We start from the raw sequence: 24,363 nt of genomic DNA on the forward strand, positions 1-24,363 counted from the left end.
CAAAGCAATAGGATTGCAAGGATACCAGATTCAGAAGATGCATCCTCAGAAGCTGTCAGCTGGCTAATGCTGCCTTGTCTATTTATGACTTGACTTCTGCAAACATACCTACAAACAACTAGTCTCACATTCTGCAGAGAACATCCCCTTTGCCATAATGGAACCTTTACCTGTTGCACATACTGCATAACTCAATTTTAGCTCACCTGGTTCCATGTTGATGTTCTATAAATTATCTTCTTTGCTGATGCCCTATGAGCACACAGCAGTGCCAATAATAATGATAGAAATAATGTAGCATATTTAACTGTTTTCTCCTTAACTTGTATTTGAACATTCAGCCTTCTTCTTGAAATGAATTGTAAGTATTTCTGACTGTTTTTCAAACATCACTTTTAACCATAATTTTGCCTTCTCATTTATACACCTCCTTGACCTCACATGCCATCAAGTTCACAGAATTACATAAAAATAGACAGTATCAGGATTAAAAGTTCTTTACAAACTGCCCTTGAGTAACATCAGTACAATTACTAATAAATAGCATATTGCCAAACACATTGTTTTAAACGTAGTAATTCATACACAAAAATAATTTTGTAATTCGCACCATTTCTAAGTTGCCATTCAATTACATTGGTTCAGACTTGAAAACGATAACGAATACTTGGAATTGAGTTCATGCACAATTTAATCCTCAGCTACAGAATTTTACAAATGAGTGAATATTCTCTTTTTAATTTTGTTCTTATCGTTTGAATTAAATAATGAGAACTCATGAGAAGGTTTATTTTTCTCTAACCTTCTATAAGAAGAATGTCGTCAAACTTGAGAGTTCAGTAAAGATTTACAAGCATGTTGTCAGGATGGGATTGGAGGGTTTGAGTTATTGGGAGAGGCTGAACAAGCTGGAGCTTTTTTTTCCCCTGGAGTATCGGACACTGAGGGACGACCTTAAAGATTTCTAAAATCATAAAGGGTCATGGAGAGGATGAATAGCCAAGATCTTTTTCCTCGGGTGGGCAGGAAGAAAGAGTCCGAAACTAGAGGGAATAGGCTTATTGTGAGAGGGCAAAGATTTAAAAAGGACTTGAGGGGTGATTTTTTCACACAGAGGTTGCTGCATGTATGAAACAAGCTGTCAGAAGAAGTGGTGAAGGTAGTATAATTTCAACATTTAAAAAAACATCTGGATGGGTATATGAAGAGGGATTTAGAGGGATATGGACTAAATGCTGGCAATTGGAACTAGGTTAGATTGTGATCTCTGGTCAATATGAATGAGTTGGACAGAGGGTCTGTTTCCACGCAGAATGACTCAAGGCTAACTAAAATTCAATAAGAAACATTGCAATGCAAAGGACACTCCAATTTCTTTAAAAATTTAACAGATAAGCTTGAATGAATTCCAAAATTGGGTTTAAACTTGATAAATGGAAGAAAATCAGTGTCACCATATGGCAACTTGATGGAAAGTTTAACACCAGTTCTTTCTGGTATAATGGCATTCTAATGATCTTGCCTGTTTAGAGAGACAAAGTAAACTTTGTTGCCTTGCAACATGATTTTGATTTTATCGCCATGTGTATTTTACAGAAATACAATAAGATAGTGAAAAGCTCTCACTTGTCGCCACAATATGGCACCATTTTGAATAATTTAAGAATAAGGAAAAGATAGATATAGCTTGAAGAGAAACCATCAGTCCTCAGACAGATCATCATCAATGATGCTTGTGCTGCCATCTTTTTGCTACCATTTCACTATCCACACCAGACTCAATCAACATTGAAGTCACTGAACCTCAGACCCCATTTTTATCAGTGAGCCAATAATCTGCCATGCCTGTGCCAGCCCACCCAAAGTCAGAGTTGTGTCTCTTGCTTTCTGAGCATTCATACTTTATTTACTCAAATCAGTATGCTGGTTGCTTTCAAAGCATTCTAGACTTAGACCTACTGAAGTTTATTAACTTTTTTGCTCAAATACTTACAAACAACAAACTTATGAAAAAGTCTGAAATATCAAAAACAAAGCTGTAACAGCTGCCAAAAGAGTTAATTTATGGTTCACAACATAAGATAAATCTAACAATAATGGAAAGGCAAGATTCTTTTAACTGTAGACCTCAGATCCCTTGTCACCAATTCCACCATTCCCACAAGTCACTGTCTAAGATTGAACCAGACCAAACTGAGGTTTAAAAGCAGGATCTCTCCATCACCGAACAGTCTGTTTTCACCTCTAACATTGGGCTGAGGCAGCAGTCGGGCTGACCTCACTTATCTCGAGATTTGACTATATTAATGCACACACCAATCTAATTTCAAGCCCTCTAAACTTCAACTTATTCAAACCATTTCTGTCCAGCAATGCCCAAATTTCAAAACTTCTAACTGTGACATCCAAATATTTATGCCTCCCTGCTCTGCAATCTCTTTCAGGCTGAAGAGATAGAATCATAGAGCTGTACAGCATGGAAACAGACAGTCCAACTTGTCCATGCCAACCAGATAACCAAAATAAATCTAGTCCCATTTGGCTCATATCCATCTCACGCCTTCCTATTCATATCCCCATTCAGATAGCTTTTAAATGTTGTAACTGTACCAGCCTCCACCACTTCCTCTGGCAGCTCACTCTATACAAACATTACCCTCTGCATGAAAAAGATTACCCCTTAGGTCCCTTTTAAACTTTCCACTCTCACCTTAAACCTACGTCCTCCAGTTTTGGACACCCCCAGCCTTGTCTGTTCATCCTATCCATTAACCCTGAATTTTATAAACCTCTATAATGTCACCCCTCAGCCTCCAAAGCAAATAGCTAAAGCCTATTCAGCCTCTCAAAGAAAATTACAACACAGGAACAAGCCCTTCAGCCTTCCAAGCCTGCGCTGGTCCAGATCCTCTGTTGTCTATTTTCTAAGGGCCTGTATCCCTTTGCACCTTGCTCATTCATGTATCTGTCTAGATAAATCTTAAAATGATGCTATTGTGCTCGCCTCTACCACCTCTGCTGGCAACGCGTTGCAGGCTCTGTGTAAAGAACTTTCCAAGCATATCGCCCCTAAACTTTTCTCCTCTCACTTTGAATGCATAATCCCTAGTAATAGAGTTGTCCACTCTGGGAAAAAGTTCCTTGCTAGCCACCTTATCTATAACTCATGACTTTGTAGACCTCAATCCAGTCCCTCTCAACCTCCATCTTTCTAATAAAAATAATCCTAATCTACTCAACCTCTCTTCATAGCAAGCACCTTCCATATCAGGCAACATCCCAGTGAACCTCCTCTGTACCCTCTCCAAAGGGTCCACATCCTTTTGGTAATGTGGTGACCAGAACTGGATGCAGTATTCCAAATGTGGCTGAACCAAAATCCTATCAACTGTAACATGACCTGCCAACTCTTGTACTCGATACCTTTCCAATGAAAGAAAGCATGCAGTGTGCCTTCTTGATCATTCTATTAACCTGTGTTGCCACCTTCTGGGGACAATGGACCTGAATACCCAGAACTCTTTGTATATCAATTTTCCCCAGGACTTTTCCATTTACTATATAGTTCACTCTTGAATTGGATCTGCCAAAATATATCACCTCATATTTGCCTGGATTGAACTCCATCTGCCATTTCTGTCCCCAACTCTCCAATCTATATTCTGCTGTATTCTCCAACAGTCCCCTTGACTGTCTGCTACTTCACCTATCTTTGTGTCAACTGCTAACTTGCTAATCAGACCACCTATACCTTCCACCAAATCATTTTTGTATATCACAAACAACAGTACTCCCAGCACAGATCCTTGTGGAATACCACTGGTCACAGGTCTCCAATTTGAGGAACTCCGTTCCACTATTTCTCTGTCTCCTGTTGCCCAGCCAGTTCTCTATCCATCTAGCTAGTACACCCTGGATGCTGTACAACTTCACCTTCTCCATCAGCCTACCACAGGGAATCTTATCAAGCACCTTACTAAAGGCTCCCTATAGCTCAACCCGTCCAACCTTGGCAACATCCATGGCAAACATCATCTGCCACTCCTCGGATCTCAATGTTTCTCCAATTCTGACCTCTTGCACATCCGACTGCTCCATGACTGGTGGCCATGGCTTCAATTGTGTCTGCCCCCAGCCCTGGGATTTACGCCCTGAAGCTCACTTCCTTGTTATCCTCTCTTAAAAGATGATGTTGATTTTGGTTGCTTTGCAATCAGTAATTTAATATAGGCAGTTGATGGTTTATAGCCATTTTCTGATAGTTTATTAAGAAGCAACAATTTTGATATGGCACACTAGTTAATTAGGCAAAACATATGAACAGTGACAGATGAAAAAATTCACCAATCCCATTCTGCAAGAGAGGCAGCAAACTCCAAAGCCCAGATATTTTGTAGTCTTTCATAGTATTCTTTGGTGGCCGCTGTCTTTGTTCTTCATTCGGGCTCATGTTGGGGACTCCTTATTTTGACTCAAGAAGATGGTAACGTTCTGGAGCCCTGCACATGCTTTTACCTCGCTCGCCCCACCTATTCCTATTTATGTACATTATTTTGGCAGCTGAATGTCGCTGTGTCAATTACGTCTAAACCCTCTTAGCCAATGGCCATGGACCCATGATGCCTGGATAATTATTTTCCCTTGTCTATCTACTCGAAGGTTAATTTTCATTTCTTCCACAAACAAAACCTTGTTTCCAAAAACATGGCACGCAGTGGGGTAGTGTGATGCCTGACAAATCTTTGTTTATGTTTGTGGAGGGTTAGTTACTAATGTAACAGTTGAAATGAGGTTTCGCGTCAGACCAAAAATATCAAATATGGAATGCTAAGTGAACACAGGTTTGGGGAGGGGGGGGGGGGGGGGGGGGGGGGTTAGCAGCGGGACACCAATTTCTTTGCTTAAAAGCTGACTCGTTGGTCAAATTTTGGGCACCTGGCCCAAACTCTCTACATGACCCAAGAGTCATCGAGATGTACAGCATGGAAACAGATCCTTTGGTCCAACCTGTCCATGCTGACCAGATATCCCAAACCAATCTAGCTCCACCTGCCCATATCCCTTTCTACCCTTCTTATTCATATACCCATCCAGATCCTTTTAAATGTTGCAATTGTACCAGCCTCCACCACTTCCTCTGGCAGCCCATTCCACACATGCACCACCCTCTGCGTGAAAACATTGCCCCCGTAGGTCTCTTTTACATCTTTCCCCTCTCACCCTAAACCTATGCCCTCTAGCTCTGGACTTTCCCACCCCAGGATAAGACTTTGTCTACTTACTCTGTCCATGACCCTCGTGATTTTATAAACCTCTCTAAAGTCACCCCTGAGCCTCCAATGCTCCAGGGAAAACAGCCCTAGTCTATTCAACATCTCGAACCCTGGCAACATCCTTGTCAATCTTTCCTGAACCCATTCAAATTTCACAACATCTTTCCGATAGGAAGGAGACCAGAATTGCGCATAATATTCCAACAGTGGCCTAACCGATGTTCTGTACAGCCGCAACATGACCTCCAACTCCTGTACTCAATACTCTGACCAATAAGGGAAAGCATACCAAATGCCTTCTTCACTATCCTACCTACCTGTGGCTCTATTTTCAAAGTGCTATGAACCTGCACTCCAAGGTCTCTTTGTTCAGCAACACTTCCTACGACCTTACCATTAAGTGTATAAGTCCTGCTAAGATTTACTTTCTTAAAATGCAGCAGTTAGTGTTAAATTTTGCTAAGAAGACAACATACTCATGCAAATTTTGTTGACTCGAGGCTACATGAAACAATTTAAAAAAGGCCCATCTAAGATATGTGACAATGACAACACTATAAAGAAAGAAATTGTCAGAGTTAAATTCCCTATTTTACAGGTCCTCAAGTTTGTGCAATCTGTCAGATGTTTCTGTATTAGACAGACAAAGAAACACTTTTTACATTTCATTTATTTTATAAAAGGAACAGATATTGGAATTGTTCAAAATTATGTTTTTAAGAAGTCAACAATACTGCAAGGTTAAATTTCAATGCCCATTCTAGGGGCTTGAAACAAAATGTAGCAGGCTTTCTTCTTGAACCTAAGTAAATGCTTTGTGCAACCCTCCATGATGGGTCTAGGCAAGGAACTCTTAAGATCTTTGACCCAGCCACAAAGCAGGAATGTTGAATATATATTCAAGTTGGAATGTTGAGAATTGCTGGGAGGGGAGCTTTAAAGACACATCCCTGGAGCTTTTAGAGATCGATGTCATACTGCTGAGGTATGACATTAAAGTAAGCTATGAATTAGTACTGTTAATCCTACAGAGTGTACATGCTCAGAATGCAATGTAGCTTTATTTATTTCCTCTCCTAGCTGAGTATTGTAATGGAATTTATGAAATACAATCTAGCCACTAGATTGTGCAAGGGTATTTCTATATAACCTTGAATTTATATTTCACAGTTTGAAACCACAATTCCAGTCCAGTTATAATGCACAGCATGCAATCATACCATTACATCAGCTTGTTAAAAGTATGCTGTCTTTACAACTATTCCAGCAGAAATTATGCATCTTTGACAATTAATTTGAATGTAATATAGTGATGTAAACCTGGAGTGCCAATACCAAATGACTGAAGTAAGAATTTTACATTAAGGACTTTGAAGTAGATCTTCACCCAAGTAATTGACATTCTAATCAGCTTATTACCTTTGTCTACAGTACTGACGTCATCTCCTGAATATCCTAGGTTTGAGTAATTTGCAGTCCCCATGGTTTATATCCAACATGTAGTCAGGGCAGCAAGTTGGCTCAGTCGTTAGCAATGCTGCCTCACAGCACCAGGGACCCAAGTTCAATTCCACCCTCAAGCAATGTGTGTGGAGTTTGCATTTTCTCCACATGACTACGTGGGTTTCCTCCAGGTGCTCCAGTTTCATCTTAGTCCAAAAATGTGCAGGTTAGGTAGACTGGCAATGCTAAATTGCCCATAATGTCCAAAAATATGTAGGTTAGGTTGATTAGTCATGGGAAATGTAGAGTTACATGGACAGAGTAGGGGGTTAGGTCTGGGTGGTGATGCTCTTCAGAGGATCAGTGTGGACTTGATTAACCAAATGGTCCGCTTTCACACTGTAGGAATTCTATGTAATGTAAAGGATTTGGCTCAATCATATTTTGAACAAATGACTGATTAATTTAAATTCAGGAGCAAGGTTCCTGTTAATTCAGTACAAAAAGGCATCAGGATATCTTGCACACTATTCCAAATGAGGTGTTTTTCAATGTTGCTAATTTACTGCCTGAAACAAAAAGAGGATGTATATATTAGATTCCTTAAACCTTTGAAGCAATTACTGGCAACTGAACATGTGTGATTGCTAATATGAGACCTTGATCTTAAAATGGGAAAGAGTTCAATATAAAAGTAAGACTGAAATACCTGAAGTATGCATTCAACATTATAAATGGGAATTTTGTAACGGACTACAGCAACACTGGCAAATAGTTAGCACTATTTGCTCACAATTAATGTGGATGGTATAAATACTGGGTGTGCAATTACTTCAGTAATATACAAAAAGTTATTTGATACATCTTGCATCTCCGACAAGTGAGAAGTTTGAGTACTGCTGTCCAGTAAAAGTTTATTTTATTTTAATATATAACTTTGCAGTGTATGACTATATGAAGCTACCATAAAAGAGCTGTGTAACACAAGGTGTGGGTGATGTGTGTATCACATTAAGACATCATCAAGCAAAAGCATAAACATGTGACACAAATAATTGAACGAGAGGTTTTGGGTCCTGGTACATCAGTATTGTAGCTCCGCCTTGAATATAAAGAAAGAGCTACACATGAACATCTCCTGCAATTATGGTGGTTTAAAACTACTGATGTAAATTTAGACACCAAAGTTTGCGTGCATTATGAATCAAAACAGTTTTCTGGTGTCTTGAAGTTTAAAGAAGACTCACTGAAACTGACTAACTTTACTTTTACCTAAATCAAAGAACAGAAGCAAGGAACCTTTTATAGCAACAGCACAAACACTTAAATATGGATCATGTGCCTAATGTGCATTAGTAATTAATTTTTGTGAAGCACAAGTGGCAAAGTCAGGTAACATTGGACTGTAGGGGTGAACAACGCAGAGTCCAGTTAGAGTTTACGTTAAAATTGGATGCTGTTTGTATTTGTAATTTCCAATGTGGTGAGGAAGAGGAGCTGATCACTCTGACTAAGAGCCAACCCCCAGTGGAGCGTAACTGTGCAACAGTGATGCAGTCAGTCCGTAGTAGAATGACAGAGCTTGAATAGTGGCGGTGGCCAGGAGGGTAAAGAGCATACGAGGCTAGAGGTAGATTTCTGGGCCTATCGGGAGGTGTTGGGTCAGTAGAGATGGCCAGGAGGGTAGAGGAATTCCGGTAGAAAGCACACCCCATTGAGCCAGTATTCCCAGCCAACCAGTAGGCACCGACTAGTGGTGGTGGCTGGGAGGATACAGAAGTCCCATTGGGGGAGAGCAGACCTTGCTAGGAAGCTGCTACGGCTGTATGGACAGTGCTGGGATAGCATTATGGGCCGAGGGTAGAGAAGTCCCCACGAGTTAGGAACACTTTACTGTTGGTGGTATCCGGGAGTACACAATCTGTTAAATGGCAGATCCAATTTTTAAATGGGGATACTGCAGGTTCCCTGAATGAGAAATACAAGGCAGACAGACAATGGTTGACAGAGCAAATGAAGAAAAGTGGTTCCAGACATTAGCACAACAGAGAGAGTGGATAGATAAACAAAAATGAAATAGAACCACAAAGATAGGGGTAATGTTAGTGTACCAATTAGCAGACCTAATTGAACAAGTAGGTGCCTCTGCTAGCAGGTGGAGAAAAGGCCAAGAACGAATTGAGGAGCTGGAGGATAGGATAAAGGAGCTGGAGCAAAGATTAGAAAAAGTACAGGAGGAAAGGGAGATCGACTCTCTCTTCTCCTACGAAACCATCCAGCAGGGACCAACTGCTCCCTCTCTTGGACAAACAGTGCAAGAGCATAACTTAGCGCCTGTTACTGGGGGAGGAGCAGACTCACAGCCCAAAGCCTTCACCCCAGTGGAGAGGCAGCAAATAATGGCCTCCCTGGGCAAATTACAGCCCCAGAGCACAAACGAGGTTCTGGGAAGCGCTGGTACGGCACCAACTATACCTGAGAAATATACACCAGATGGTCTAGGCAGCTTGCCCAGGGGACAAGTGGAGACAGGTAGCTGGTGGACCGGATGCCACAGCAGCCTGAGACTTTAAGGGAGGACGGTGGACACATGCTGTTGCCCTTAGATGCCCAACAGGCGCCCTTTGCTGATTTTAAAGAGGAAATCAGAGGGTGCTGGGAAATGCTCCCACGAACTCGAGCAAGATCACGACCACGAAGCAACCTAAAAGGGGAAGGAGCCTCTGAATATGGGGAATGATTATTTAGGGTCTACCAGGAATGCTCAGGGCAAGCAAACCCAGACTGAGGGGACGGCGCATTCAACCAAGCTTTTAGGGATGGGCTCTATAGTGCCCACCAAGGTATCCTGAAAATGGAAGTAATAATGTCCCAGGATTATGATGATCTAGTTGAGTGGGCTGGCAGGATGCTGAAGGCAGAAACTCCTGCAATAAAGGCAAGACCTGACAAAGCAGCCGATCAGAATGGAGGCGAGAGTAGAATAAAACTATCCTGCCACAACTGTGGCCGACAGGGACCATTTGCTTGAGAATGTAGGGCCACACAAGCAGGGATAAAGCAGGGAACAATATGAAATACTGTAGCCACTGCAACAGAATAGGACACGTAGAAGCAGTGTGCTGGGAAAAGCATGGGGCACCCCCAAACACCACCCGGAACACTGCGGAAATCCCAAGGTCAGCAGAGCTGACAACCAGCTGCCCCATTCATGACGGTAAGGGAGGGGAGAATTTATGTGCCCACAGTAATGGGAGGGAGGAAATGTGAAATGCCAGCAGACACAGGAGCGGCTGTATCCATCACAAACTTACCTTTACCCCATACAAATAAAATGGTTCACTTAACTGGGGTAGGAGGGGATAAAACACCAGCTTACCTAAGCGAAACTACCCTCCTCGAAATAAACTATATCTCCATGAAATTCTATGTATGCCAAAATAACAAGGACACCATAATGGGCAATAATGGGCAATGACCTCACGAGAGAATATAATGTTCTAATCGATTGTGCAAAAAGGAAATTGATGGCCGAAAGACCAAGACTGGGAAACTTACAATAGATTACAGATTTAGATTACTTAGTGTGGAAACAGACCTTTGGCCCAACAAGTGCACACCAACCCTCCGAAGAGTAACCCACCCAGACCCATTCCCCTACATTTACCCCTTCACCTAACACTATGGACAATTTAGCATGGCCAATTCACCTAACCTGCACATTTTTGGACTGTAGGAAGAAACCTGAGCACCCGGAGGAAACCCACGCAGACACAGAGAGAATGGGCAAACTCCACACAGACAGTTACCTGAGGCAGGAATTGAACTTGGGTCTCTGGCGCTGTGTGGCAGCATGCTAACCACTGTGCCACCGTGCTACCATACAAGTCACCTTAAAACTATTAAAGTGGCTTCAGTCATCAGTAGAGACTGGAACCTTGAAAAGGGGGGATTCAGAGCCATCTGCAACTCCATCCTGGGAGCATGGGCAGAAACAAAGTTAGTCACAGGTCTAGTTAACATAGACTCGATAAGGGTTCCCAGAACGGAGCATAAGCCCCACCTGCAATACCCAATAAACTCCGAAGCAGAACAAGCAGTTATGGAGATAGTGAAAGGACTCGTGAAACAGGGAATCCTGAAAGAAACTGCAAGTACAACTAATTCCCCAATGTGGCCAGTACTAGAGCCTAATGGAAGCTACAGGCTCACCATTGATTATACAGAATTAAATAAGGTCACCCCTAAATTGCACAACATTGTAGCAGACCTCTCCACCATTTTAAACGGCTTGGCCCCCGAACACAAGAGGTTTACTATTTTAGGCATAGCCAACGGATTCTGGTCTATCCCGTTACAGCCCAAGTCCCAGAATAAATTTGCTTTTACAGTAAGGGACAGTCAGTATACGTGGACTCGCCTGCCACAAGGGTTCCACAACAGCCCCACTATTTTTCACAGGGTGACGAGTGACATTCTGAAGAGAATAGATTTACCAGAGGGTAGCACTGCCCTCCAATATGTCGATGATATCCTAATTGCTTCAGAGTCCAAGTCAGGACACCAGGAAGCTTTGTCTAGTATTACAGGAACTGGCAACCACAGGGTTAAATGTTAGTCCCACAAAGGCATGAGATTGGCAAAAAACGAGTCTTATACCCAGGACACCTTATACCTAGGAACTCAAGGAAATGCCCAACGACCACAAGAAGGCAATCCAATAGATGCCACGACCTGACACTGTCTGGGAGTCAGAAAGGTGTTGGGGCTATTCAACTACAGTCGGAGCTTTATACCAGAGTTCACAAAATTGGCTGAAGCGATCCAGAGATTAATTAAAGGAGGTAAGCCCGCCTTGGAACCTGTAACCTGGGGGCCAGAACAGGAGGAGGCACACAGTCAGCTTAAAACTCGACTCCCATCGGCCGCCAGGCTAGGGCTGCCAGAACCCAGCAAGGACTTTCACATCTGCTGTAACAATGAGGGAGAATTTTACCCCACAAGACCTCAGTAGCAGGAGAGGCCCGTAGGGTACTATTCAACTACAGAAGGGCCAGTAGTCACTGGGTTGCCCAGTTGCATAACAGCCTTAGACTGTGCTGCTTGAGCCGATGGGGTTAGCAAGCCCATAGTAATGACAGGGAATGTCATCCTCCACACTAAATACATGCTGGTAGAGATGCTAAACACAGGGAAACTGAGGGCGATCTCCAATATGAGACAGGCAAAGTGGGAGGCAATTCTTTCACCCCCCCCCACCCAAATTGGTCCGTGGTACTTGTCAGGGATACAGGAGAAAACCCAGCTGAGGGAATTCTAGACGCAGGGGAACCGCACATCTGTGGGAATATAGATAGTGATGAAGATAGAAGGAGAGTGAAGGATATCCCCTTAGACACAGCTGAGGAGACCCTCTTTGTGGACGGGTCATGAAAATACGTAGCAGGGTCACCCTGAACAGGATGGGCTGTGGTAAATGATAAGTTAGAAACAGTTATGTCCGGGAGGATTGATGGAAGTTAGTCCACACAGGTAGCACTCACCAAAGCACTGGAACTAGCAAAAGGAAAAACTGTGAATACATATACAGCCAGTCAATATGCCTTCAGTGTAGTCCATGGCTATATGGTGGCATGGGGTAGAAGATGGTTCACCACATCCGGAGGGGGGGGGTGTCACCCCTATCAGACACCAATTATTAAGCACTACTGCGTCCCAGTGAACAACCAAAACAGGTTGCAGTAATACAAATAAAAGCCCATCAAAAGGAGCCAGCAAAAGAGTTCAAGTTGGCTAAAATTCAAAGGAAACCAGATAGCAGACCAAGCAGCTCAGAAAGCCCTATAACAAGAAGCCATTAAGGAGGCTGCAATAGCCACTATTGAATTAGCAAAAGACACTATAGGAGCAGCTACAGAAGGACACCCTGCAATAAGAGAGAGTGCAATGGAAACTGCAGGGGGCATTCAAAGGGGAGGATGGTGTCTGGAGGTGAGCAGGCAACGTGTATACAGAACACATTGCTTGACCTGTACCATGGGCTCTCCCATAGAGGTAGAGAGGCAATGACAACAAGGGAGAGTGTGGTGGTAGAAGGGAATGGGGAGAGATGTGGCCAAGTCCTGCTGCAGATGCATGGTTTTTGCACAACATAACTTTTATGGGTCTCCCTGGGTTAAGATGGGACACCAGCCCAGACCTAGGGGACTCTAGGAACACCTTCAGATAGATTTTACAGGGCCACTACCACCTTCCCGTGGAAAAACATACTGCCTGGTCATCATAGACCAATTCACCCGGTGGGTAGAGGCATTCCTGACTTAAAAAGCTGCACTGCGGCCACTGTAGCCAGTTGTGGGGGGGGGGGTACCCCTCCAGATCAAATCTGACCAAGGGACGCATTTTACAGACAAATGCATGTAGACTGCCTGCCAATTAGTCAGCATTAGACAAAAATTTCACATCCCCCATCACCCCCAGAGCTCAGGGATGGCAGAGTGAATGAATAGAATGCTCAAAAATACTTTAGCTAAGGCTATGCAAACCTCAGGCAGAACATGGACTGAAGTGCTGCCAGCCATACTAATGAAATTAAGTGCCACCACAAATCAGGCAACTAGGCTATTTGAATTAGTGACCAGGCGAGCAATGCAATTGCCAGTGACAATCACAGATGTCACCGATGTGGGTCCACGAAACGACAAAATTAGGTGGTACGTGATAGAATTAAATGCCCAATTGAAAGGGATGCAGAAATCTGTAATTGATAAACAGGACAAAAAAAGGAAAAGGCAGGGGAACTTGAAATCTTCCCTCAGGTCCCAGCAGCAGGACGCCGTGTCCTGTAGAGAGCACTGCCCGACAAACCAGGCTTTGCCCCAAAATGGAATGGGCCATACGACGTGGTAATAAGTGGGGACACCTGTGCCTGCACAGATATTAAAGGGAAAGGCACATGGAAGCACTGGACCCAACTGAAACCATTTCAAGACTTCTGTGACCAAACTGATGTCATTGACCATTCCCCAGGTGCAGACAGGAACAGTGGACAAGATGGTCATCCCGGGGGAGGGGGGGCAGTGAAACACAACAGAACAAACCACACAGAAGCACGACTGCACCTCCTGACGAAAACAAAGACTTTGACTCATAACTTTATTTAACTGCAAAAATGTATATACCTGTATGTATTTTACTGTGTTTAAGTGTCGCAACTGTCAGGAGCACATCAGGATTTGAAGATAACCTCTTATAAACCCCACCTAAGTTACATGGTAACCGAACTGTCTGCTACCCACTGGCATGATCAGTAGAATTCCCTATTTGTAGCCACACCAGTATGGGCCCATTGCAACCTGTATATAGTAGGCATCTCGAGAGCGTCGTGCAAGGGGCACAGAGGGAAATATAAGTAGGGAGTCGAGGGTAGATGTGTGCAGCTGGTTAGGACCACCAGCCCATGGGGCCTAGTCCCCCAGCCTAAGGAAGGGAAAACCCATTTAAAACCCAGTAATTACCCACGCTGTTTCACAGGGCAGGGATGGGGATGCGTTTATGCCTTGGTTCCCAAAAATGATTCATGCGTCCAGAGACAGTGCACTTATCAGCACGGTACAGTCACCAGGGGACAGTTTACCAGCACCTGCAGCAAGCAGGCATGCTTGAATGTGACCGAGGGCAGACAATTCATAGTGGTCAGTGCAATGGCACCCAGGCCAGCTCTGCCACATGGATGCACCCATTTGACACTTTCCAGTTTGGGGTTTGGGGGGGGGGGGGAGGGGGGTACTCCAGGGGATTGAGACAATATGGGTGGACAGGGCGATGTATATTACCGAGCGACAAAGGGATTTGATTTTCTATTTAAAGGGACCCATTCCATCATCAGGAGTTCTGTGCTGACTGACAGGTCTCCACCACTTTGTGGTCATCACTGGGTGAAGAATTCTTGGGATCTCTGTATCTTTGGGAGTCGGAGGGGTCGTCAGTGCTAAAAGCCAAAATTACCTTGTATGTGGCTTGACTATCTTCGGCAATAACACCTCAAAAACTCTGGAAGCAACTAATACACAGAGTTGGCTGAACTCTGCACACAGCAGACGCATTATGCAGTGGATTATCAATTAGAACAGCAAGGGGGTGTTTGCACAATTATTGGTGACAATTGTATCACCCATGTTATTGTTACCTCTTATAACATTACAGAAGCCATCAAAATAACAGAGACCAGCTAGATAATTTTCAACAGGGAGCCACAATTACAGACAGCCGGCTAAATTGTTTAGATTAGATTAGATTACTTACAGTGTGGAAACAGGCCCTTCAGCCCAACAAGTCCACGCCGACCCGCCAAAGCGCAACCCACCCAGACCCATTCCCCGACATTGATAGGTAAATCTTGGGAACCCTATTTGGCACACGGGATAGTTCTCCTATTGCACTCATGCTGGTATTTTGTGTGGACCTCGGATGTTTAAAGCTCTGCCGTAAGGCGCTACTGACGAGAACTGTACCAGCAGCGAGTCTTACTATGGAAGAGCCCCCAACAAAATTGGCACTCCGTGATACCCCTCAGGAGGAGGACCTCCTAGAGAGGACCAACTTCTACATGTAGATTGGGTGGTCTGCAGGAGATCGCCAAAGTCGCCTCCTTGACCACAAAAGGGGGGGGGAGTGAAGTGGGAGATAGCACAGGGCAGGATGACACTAGGCAGACGGACACACAAGATGGCCGCCGGACCACAATATGGAGAAAGACAGCAGAACAAACACAGATACTGCCTGGGGCCACCACAATGCCAGCACAATGCATTCACAACCTAGTTGATTAGTTTAAGGCGGGTGGGGGAAGAGAATACACATGAGTTACGAACACTGCCCACTGAAGTGTCTAGGTCCAGCAAACACCTTTGATACAGACTCAATACAAAGTGCTAATAGCCTTCTCAGGAAGAGTGATTAGCGCCCATTACTACAGCAATGGACTTCCGCATTGTCATTTAAACTGAATGTCTGTACTGAAACGGACAACGACCGCGCTGAAATTAACAAAGGCTGCGCTGGAACTATCAATGACTGCATCAAAACTATCAATGATTCTGCAATGTTTACAACAAACTATGTTACAGAGACAATAACCTCTTCACTGATCTATTATATCACAAAATGTATAAAAGTATCTTGACATGTGCTCCGGGTTGAGAGAAGACTCGCAGTTGATCACTGTGCTGTTGGTCTCTCTCTCTCCCCCCGGTGCTCCAGTATTTCTTTGTACAATAAACTCTGTCATTGAACTCTACTAACCAATTCAGGTAGAAAAGGACAAAGTAATTTTAAATCAAAGGAGGAATGAGAAGAGCCTCAGTGTCGATTACTACAGGATTTCCCTGCTAATGGAAACTACTTCAGAGATCAGAACCCACAGGCTACTTCAAGGACACAAATGACACTATTTACTTAAGTCCAGATCAGGCTTGACAAAATAACATCAGTGATTATATCAGGGGTGTTTGTTGAACAAATATTGTAACTAACAATGTCAACAGATGTGCTATTTATATAACATTCATCAAAAAAGCATTTGTTCCACATTTGAAAAATGGACAGTTGTTTTTAGGAATGCATACAAATGAATTTGTACCACATTCCTCTGGAACCAGGAGGCAGCTCAGTGGTTAGCACTGTTGCCTCAGAGCGCCAGGAACCCAGATTTGATTCCAGCCTTGACTTGACTGTGCGGAATGTGCATGGGCTCCTCGAGTCTCTGTAGGTTTCCTCCGGGTGCTCTGGTTTTCTCCCACTGGCCAAAGATGTTTAAGTTAGGTTAGATAGATGCTCTTTGGAGGGTTGGTGCAGACTGGATGGGCTGACTAGCCTCTATGTGCCCTGTAGGGATTTGATGATTCTACCCATATGTGTCTATACCAAAATCTACGCAATTAGGAGAGACACATTGAGGAAGAAATGTTCAGTACAATTCAGGCTGAATACAAATGGTAGTTAACCACACTAAAGTTAACAACTTCTACAAAAAACCTTAATGGTTTGAATCTTTGAATAACTTTCCAGCGGTAATCCAAAGTTAGCATCAGTCCTTTTTGTCGTTTAAGCAACACTGATTTAACAAGCTAGACACTGCACTTAAATTGCATTGAAATAAAGAGACTCATGAGAGATTTCAGAATCAAGGAAAGAAAAATTGTTTAAATTTCAACCATCTGAATTTTTAGTCTATGTAGCAATTGTTAGGTACAATTCAGGAAAAAAATTCCACTTTAAAGTTAAGCACTCACAGGATTGTCACTCAAATACATATCAACTGTTACAACTGGAAAGTGTATAGCTTAAATGCAAGTTTCATTGATTAAAACATAAAATTCATTCTCAAGGGTTTCGCAGTGTGTACACTTTAGCATCTATCCTGTTATGAATCCCTTGCCTCATACTAACAAGCTTAATTTCAATTGATTATTCTCAATAAAGCACTTAGTTAACTATGAATTATTGTACCAATCCAGAAGATTCAAAGCTTCAGTTTAGTCTGATGGCCCTTTGACAATCAATATGGATATGGGCAAGGAGAGTTTTCATTTAAATAACAAATGGTTCAATAAGATTTGGCTATTGAATTGCACTACAGTGTGGCACTGTATTATAATGTGCAGGGAATATTAATATCTGCCGTTATTTTTCATTTGATTTTTTCCAAAAAGTATTGTTTCAAACCAGAAAAAAATTAAATTATTTGTATGAAAATAACTCAGATTAAAGCACAATGGCTTATTTGTGTGCGTTCCCTCATTGAATCAATAAGCAAGCAAATTGTGCACACAATGCAGGCATGCCACTTCACATGCTGGCATTCACACACCCATAAAATTGTTAGATATCACAAATTCCAACTCTCTGTATTAGCTTTCATTTATGATTAAATTGTGGGACAACACAAGAATTTGCAATTGCATTGTGCCTTTCACATCCCTCGGGGTGACGAGGAATCTTCACAGCTAATGAAGCACTTCTAAAAAGTGTAGTCACTATTATACGGAGGGAACTGTATCCAATTTGAACACAAATCACATTATCTCTTGTTGTAATAGTTGAGAGTCGTGTCAGTTCAAACTGGCATTGGAGGCCAAGATAAATCAAGGCAAGAACTAGGACATGGTGACAAACATCAACTGCACCTGCAGGACCATCAACTCAATGAAAAATGCTCTTTAGTCTGCTCAAAACTTGATGGTCTCCCAGAACAAAGAGTCGATCTCAACCGAGTGTGGCAGACTGGCACATTCCAAGATCCAGGATTACATGTTAAAGGATGCACTAAAGCTTGGGGCAGCTGTCACCAAGGAGCAATGGGGAAAGACCAGTATCTGAGATCTTTCTGCCAAAGTTAAACGTTCAGTTATTAGACCCTCCCAGTGCTTCAAATGCATGTAAATAGATGCTTGTATGTTGGATAGAGTCAAACTCCAATCTTTTTGTTTGCTTAAAATGTTATTGTACAGAACTAAAACAGTGAATAGGTGCATATAAGTATATTTTTATTTAAAAATTAATGAGAACTGAACCAGGATGTGGATAAAAAGAAGAGACAAACCAAGACCTGAGTGTATGGGACTAAATGCAACAATAAGGATAAAGGATCTCACTTTCAGCGTAGAAGCAGAAGAGGCCTGAATCAGAAGTAGGAAATACAGAGCAGCAGTGACTCAGGCCCAGAGGTAACATCAGTAGTAAAAATGGGACTATAACAGAGGTCAAGACAATGAGGGGAGAGAAATCAAAAAGGAAATCAGTGATGTCACAGTACTGCAGGTGAATGAGTGATTGGTTGGTGAACATTATAGTCTTTTTGTTGCTTGAATCTAAGGCAGTTGCATAGAAAGAGCTTGTGACAATATTTATCATTTTATTAAATCAGAGAGTCTGAACTCAAGAACACAGGTATATTGGAGTTAAGTTCAATTTCAGAGGAAATCTCAAGAGTGAGGTAAACAAAAATCTAAGTGGCATCAGTACAGGGGATGCTGCTGATTGGTATGTAGCTGGTGAACTTCTTTTCCCCAAAATAAAAAATCCAATAAGTTTTTAGCTTCTCTATCAAGTTTAATTAATCTAAAACTATAGGGCAGGACTTTGCTGTGCCCATTGTATGTCACATGAAAACTCCAAGTCAGAAGCAGGAGTTGGCCATTCAGCCTGGCCGAATGAACACAATGCATTTTATTCACCCCGTAACTCACTGGTAAGACAGAAATATATTCAGCTTTACCTTAAATAAATCTGAAGATTTGGGTTTCCACAGCCCTCTGTGGTAGAGAATTCCAGAAGTTCATAGCCCTCAGAGTATACAAAACACTTCTGAGTTAAGTGGCATCCCCTTATTTTTAAAGTTGTACACTCTGGCTCTAGACTCACCAAATTTAGTGAAATTTGTTTAGGTACTAACAAGCAGAAGAGATAAAGAAGAACATGTAGATGTAATTTATTTGGGCTTCCTAAAGGCATAGAATAAAAATATATTATTTGTAAGACAAAAGTCCACAGTTTTGGAGAGTAGTAGAAGGACAGAAGGCTAGCTAACTAATAGAAGTTAGTTGGGATAAGGAGGCATTTTCAAAATGGCAACCTAAACTAGTGCAGAGCCCAGGGACAGTGCTGGGACGACAATTACTTACAATATACAAAGGAACCTTGATTATCCGAACAACATGGGCAGGATAAATTATTCGGATAAATCGAATGCTTGGATAATTGAATGCCTGATAACAGTTTAGCCAAGCATCTGAACCTTGTGATCTTGTCCGGATAATACGAAATTCAGATAATCGAATGCTGGATAATCGAGATTCCTCTGTATATTAGTGACTTGGATAAGGAAAGTGATCAAATATGCAAATAACAAAAATACGTGGGATGGCAAGTGGTGAGGATGATAGAGTCTACAGAGGGATATACAGGGTCATGAATGTAGGCAAAACTGGAATATGTGGGAAAATGTGATAATATGCACCCTAACCTCATGTAAAGACAACTAGAAGAACTGTACGTTGTTTAAGTGGTAATCGCCAAAGCTGCATAGAGGAATTGGGGATCCTTTTGCATAAATCACAAAACCCTTGTGCATAAATCTAATTTCAGCAGGTAATAAGGCAAATGGAATGCTGGCCGTCATTTCAAAGGGAATGGAGTGTGTAAAAAACAAAGGAAGTCTTGCTAAACTATACAAGGTACTCATTCTATCAACAACTTTGGTTCCTGTTCCCAAGCAAAGATATACTGACATTGTAGGCAGTCCCAAGAAGGTTTACTAGGTTGATCCAAAGTATGGAAGGATCAATTTTCTGATGCAAAGGTTTGACTCATACTCAATGGAGTTTAGAAGGAGGAAAGTATAGAACATTCTTTGAGGACTTGACAGAGGAGCTGTAATGGTTGTTTCCCCTTATGGGATTGTCAAGAACCAAAGGGTGTAATCTTAGAATAAAACATTGCCTAGTTAAGATAGAATTGAGCAGGAATTTCATCTCTCAGAGGGAAGTGAGTTGCTGGAATTCTTTGCCTCAGAGGACTGTAATGGCTAATTGTTAAGCATATTCAAGACTGAGAGAGCCAGATTAATCAGTAAAGAAATCAGGGCTACAGGAAAAGGCAGAATGTAGGATTGAGAACTCTCAGTTCAGCTATGACCTGCATGGATTGCAGAGCAGACTCAAGGGGCCAAACGGCTTACTTCTGCTCCGACATTTTATGGTCTTTATAGAGAGGTTTGCAGGGAGGCTTTAACTTAGCTGACATCAGGTTGGGACACAAGTGAAGATTCTAGAGGGAGAGAAGCAAAACTGGAACTAGAAGGCAGAAAATTATTAATAAAGTATGCCTAGAAGGAGCAAAGACTAGGAAATAAGAGTTGCTCAGTGTCTGGTGATATAATACTTCAATTTCAGGACTCTAGTGAATTAGCTAGATGAGTGGATGGCACAGATAGATACTCAGATGTATATCACAGCTATTACTGAAAAGATGCTTGAAGTTAAAAAAAGGCTTGCATTTTGAAAGCAAATTTCATCCCACCAGACATCTCAAAGCACTTTACAGTTCAAAATGAAAATTTTCTTGGAAATAAAGTCACATCTATAATTGAGGAAATCACATCTATAATTGAGGAAATCAGGGAGCTAAGTGGCGCACTACAAGGTTCCCACCAATGTGATTGTGAACAGATCATCTTTTCTTTTATTGGTGCTGGAAGAGGGGGGAATAAATATTAACCAGAGACCAGGAATAACTTCCCTGTTCTTGGTCAAAAATAGTGCCATGGGATCTTTCACATATTTTCTTTCATTTTTCAACTGAAACAGTGCAGCACCCCATTACTACTGCACTGGGGTTCTGGCATAGATTTTTGTGCTCAGGTCCTGGAGTGAGATTTAAACTTTGAAACCTCTGATTCAGAGGAGAGCATCTACCAACTACGGCACATTGACATACTTTCAGACATCATGGAAAGGGGATCAGACTAAGTTGAAATGTATCCCAAATGCTAAGGAAAGCAGGCAAGAAATAGTGGTCGTTCAGATAATCTCCAATTCTATCTGGCTGCAGGCATGATACCAGACAAAAACTATTAAAATGGTATTATAGGCCAGAGTTTAGATCAGAGTGGTGCTGGAAAAGCACAACAGGTCAGGCAGCATCCGAGGAGCAGGAAAATCGATGTTTCGGGCAAAAGCCCTTCATTTGCCTTGGTATTATAGGCGAGTCAACCTAAAGTTGGTGGTGAGCAAATAAGCAGAAACATTTCAGTATAAAGTGTAATTTAGAGAGGAATGGTTTCACCAAAGACAGCAGGGATTTAAATTAAAACTGTGTCTACTTAGTTAAAATTTTTGAGGAGGTAACGAGGAGGGTTGAGGATACCATGGCTGATATAGTCTATGTGGTTTTTTGCAAGGATTTCATAAGTCTCACGTGGCAGACTGCTTAGATCATTAAAAACTCATGGAATCAAAGTGAAAGTAGCAAATTGGATCCAAAATTGGGTCAGTAGCAGAAAACAAAAGGTATTATCGCTGGCTTTATTTGACTGCAAGGCTATTGCAAGTGGAATATTCCTGATGAAGGGCTTTTGCCCGAAACATCGATTTTCCTGCTCCTCGCATGCTGCCTGACCTGCTCTGTTTTTCCAACACCACTCTAATCTAGACTATTACAAGTGGAATCCCACAGGACTCAGTTCCGAGTTCTTTATTTGCGCATGATAAATACCAACGCATGTTGGAAGCATGATTAAGAATATTGCATTTGGTACAAAAACCTACCAAGAGATTGACAGTAAGAAGAAAATCTGCAGACTGCAAGAAAATATCCACAGACTGGTCAGGTAAGATGAAAATGGCAGGACAGGTGGTCCAGAAGATACACAGTTTGCTTTCCTTTATCGAGGGCTCAAGTATATGCTAGTTTGTAGGAGAAAGTGAGAACTGCAGATGCTGGAGATCAGAGCTGAAAAATGTGTTGCTGGAAAAGTGGAGAATCGATGTTTCAGGCATTAGCCCTTCTTCAGGAATCAAAGAAAAAGGGCTTATGCCCAAAACGTTGATTCTCCTGCTCCTTTGATGCTGCCTGACCTGCTGCGCTTTTCCAGCAACACATTTTTAATGCTAGTTTGTAAACCACTAGTTCAGCTGAAGTGAGAGGACAGCCTGCACTACAATAAGGTTGAGGCACACTGTAAAGGAGATTGTTAGTAACTAGGAGGAAAGATTGAACAGGATGAAGTTGTTTTCTTTGGTAAAGAAGCAGCAGAAGGGAAATTTAACTGAAGTATGTAACATTATGAAAGGGGTAGTTGAAGTGGATTGGCAGCAACTTCCATTAGCAGATCATCAATAACCAGGGGCAAGGACTGAACATAACTGGTAACAGATTAGAAAAGAGTCAAGAGTGTTTTAAGTTATTCATTCTTTGAAGTGCCATAGCCCACAAGGCTATGGACTGGGAGAGGAAGGTGAAATTAGACTGGGAGTTTTTTGTTTTCTAGCTGTCACCAATGAAGCCATTTGGCCCATCATGTGACTAAATTTTCTACATGTCCAGTGATACTGGTTAGCAAATAAATGTTGACTTCTGCCCTTTTATTCAACTAGCACCATTGGATTTCTTACATCCACCTGAACGGATGGATGGAATTTCGGTTTAATGTCTCAACTGAGATAAAGCGCGCCGAGTAATGCAAAACACACTAAGTGCCAGTGTCGATCATGTCCTCAATTCTCAACTAGGAATTGAATTCACAACCTTCTGACCTCAGGTGCAAGAAAACTACCATGTTGTTAATATTTACTTCGGGCAGCTCTCTCTACAGTTACAAAGCTGTTTGTACACAAACTCGATGCAGAAGCGGCATACGGCGCAACATACCCATAAAGTGCCTGAAAGCAGTGCTGAAAGACACCCTTCAGCACCCATGGTTGCTTTCAATTTACTTTTAGTCCTATCAACACAGCAAAAAAAATCAAGTTCGTCAAAGTATTTTGCTGCCCATATAAAACTGTGATGAGACGTCTGCCCAGTGGACAGACCACTGGAATCAAGAAAGCTGACGGCGGAAAGTGCAACACTACTTATTTAGCAGATTATCGAGGTCTCCTGGTTTATTTGCGCCCAGGAACATTCATGGCAGGGTGCAATCCCACCACCAACAGCACCACAAACCCGTCCTGAACTTAATCTCTGGGGCTCACCTTTTTCTTTAAACTGGTGACCCTGACGGGGATCCGGTCTCTTTGCCTGCCCCTGCCCCTGCCCCTGCCCCCGCCCCCGGTGTGGGAGTGAGAGCTGCTGCATGTACTCGCTTCCCCCCCCCGGCCGCTCCCCGGCGTTAGTTTACAATCCAGGCCCTCCTCGGCCACCGCAGCCCGCCAGCCCACTCACTCACTCACCGATCGAGCCAAAAAGTCCACGGCGAGTTGAGAGGGACGCCGGACTTGTCGTGATTGTTGATCTCCTCCTGGTTGAGGTGAATGGTGTCGTGCTCGGCGGCCGGCGGGGTAACCGCGCTCTCCCTCTGCTTCTCCAGCCGCTGCTGTAAATCCTCACTCGCCGGGATCGCCATTTTCAACAACAACAACAACAGCCGACCGAGGCGCATGCGCGGCGCCAGCCACCCGGGCTGATGGCGTCACTCGGATTACGTCATGGTTAGGGCTCGAGGGGGGTACCCTCCGCGCGGAATGAATGGAATCCCAGGAAGGAGCGGCGGGGGAGCTGTATGATGCCATTCAGCCCGTCGTGGCTTGTGCTGGCTCCCCGAAGGAGCATTTCGCCCAAAACAGCACCGAAAAGTTAATGCCAGCGCCACTCCGCTACCCTGTCATTGCAGCCCCGATGTGGAGGTGCCGCTTTTAGACTTGGGTGTACAATGTTAAAAATCAAACCACACACCAGTTTATAGTCTAACAGGGTTATTTGGAAGTACAAGCTTTCGAAGCGCTGCTCCTTCATCAGGTAGCTACTGGAGAAGGATCATAGGACGCAGAATTTATTGCAATAGACCGTAGTGTCATACCTCAATTACTGTTGTCTTTCATCTTTTAGAATGGATTACAGGTTTCGATTCATTAATATGTAAATCCCAGAA

General features: G+C 42.8%; 1 protein-coding gene across 1 annotated transcript in view; it reads right to left on the minus strand.

Annotated features, from left to right (window-relative positions):
• eif4e3 (eukaryotic translation initiation factor 4E family member 3) overlaps nt 1–23,865 on the minus strand; it is an 83,401-nt gene extending 59,536 nt beyond the window's left edge. The window contains exon 1 of the mRNA XM_043708350.2: nt 23,666–23,865. Coding sequence (XP_043564285.2) covers nt 23,666–23,838 — 173 coding nt within the window. The 5' untranslated portion in view covers nt 23,839–23,865. The remainder of the gene's footprint in view (nt 1–23,665) is intronic.
• Between the last annotated feature and the right edge of the window lie 498 nt (nt 23,866–24,363).

The sequence above is a fragment of the Chiloscyllium plagiosum genome, unplaced genomic scaffold (genome assembly GCF_037043375.1).
Source record: "Chiloscyllium plagiosum isolate Xiang-an unplaced genomic scaffold, Cpla_swu_hap1 HiC_scaffold_14, whole genome shotgun sequence".
Taxonomy (NCBI): Eukaryota; Metazoa; Chordata; class Chondrichthyes; order Orectolobiformes; family Hemiscylliidae; genus Chiloscyllium; species Chiloscyllium plagiosum.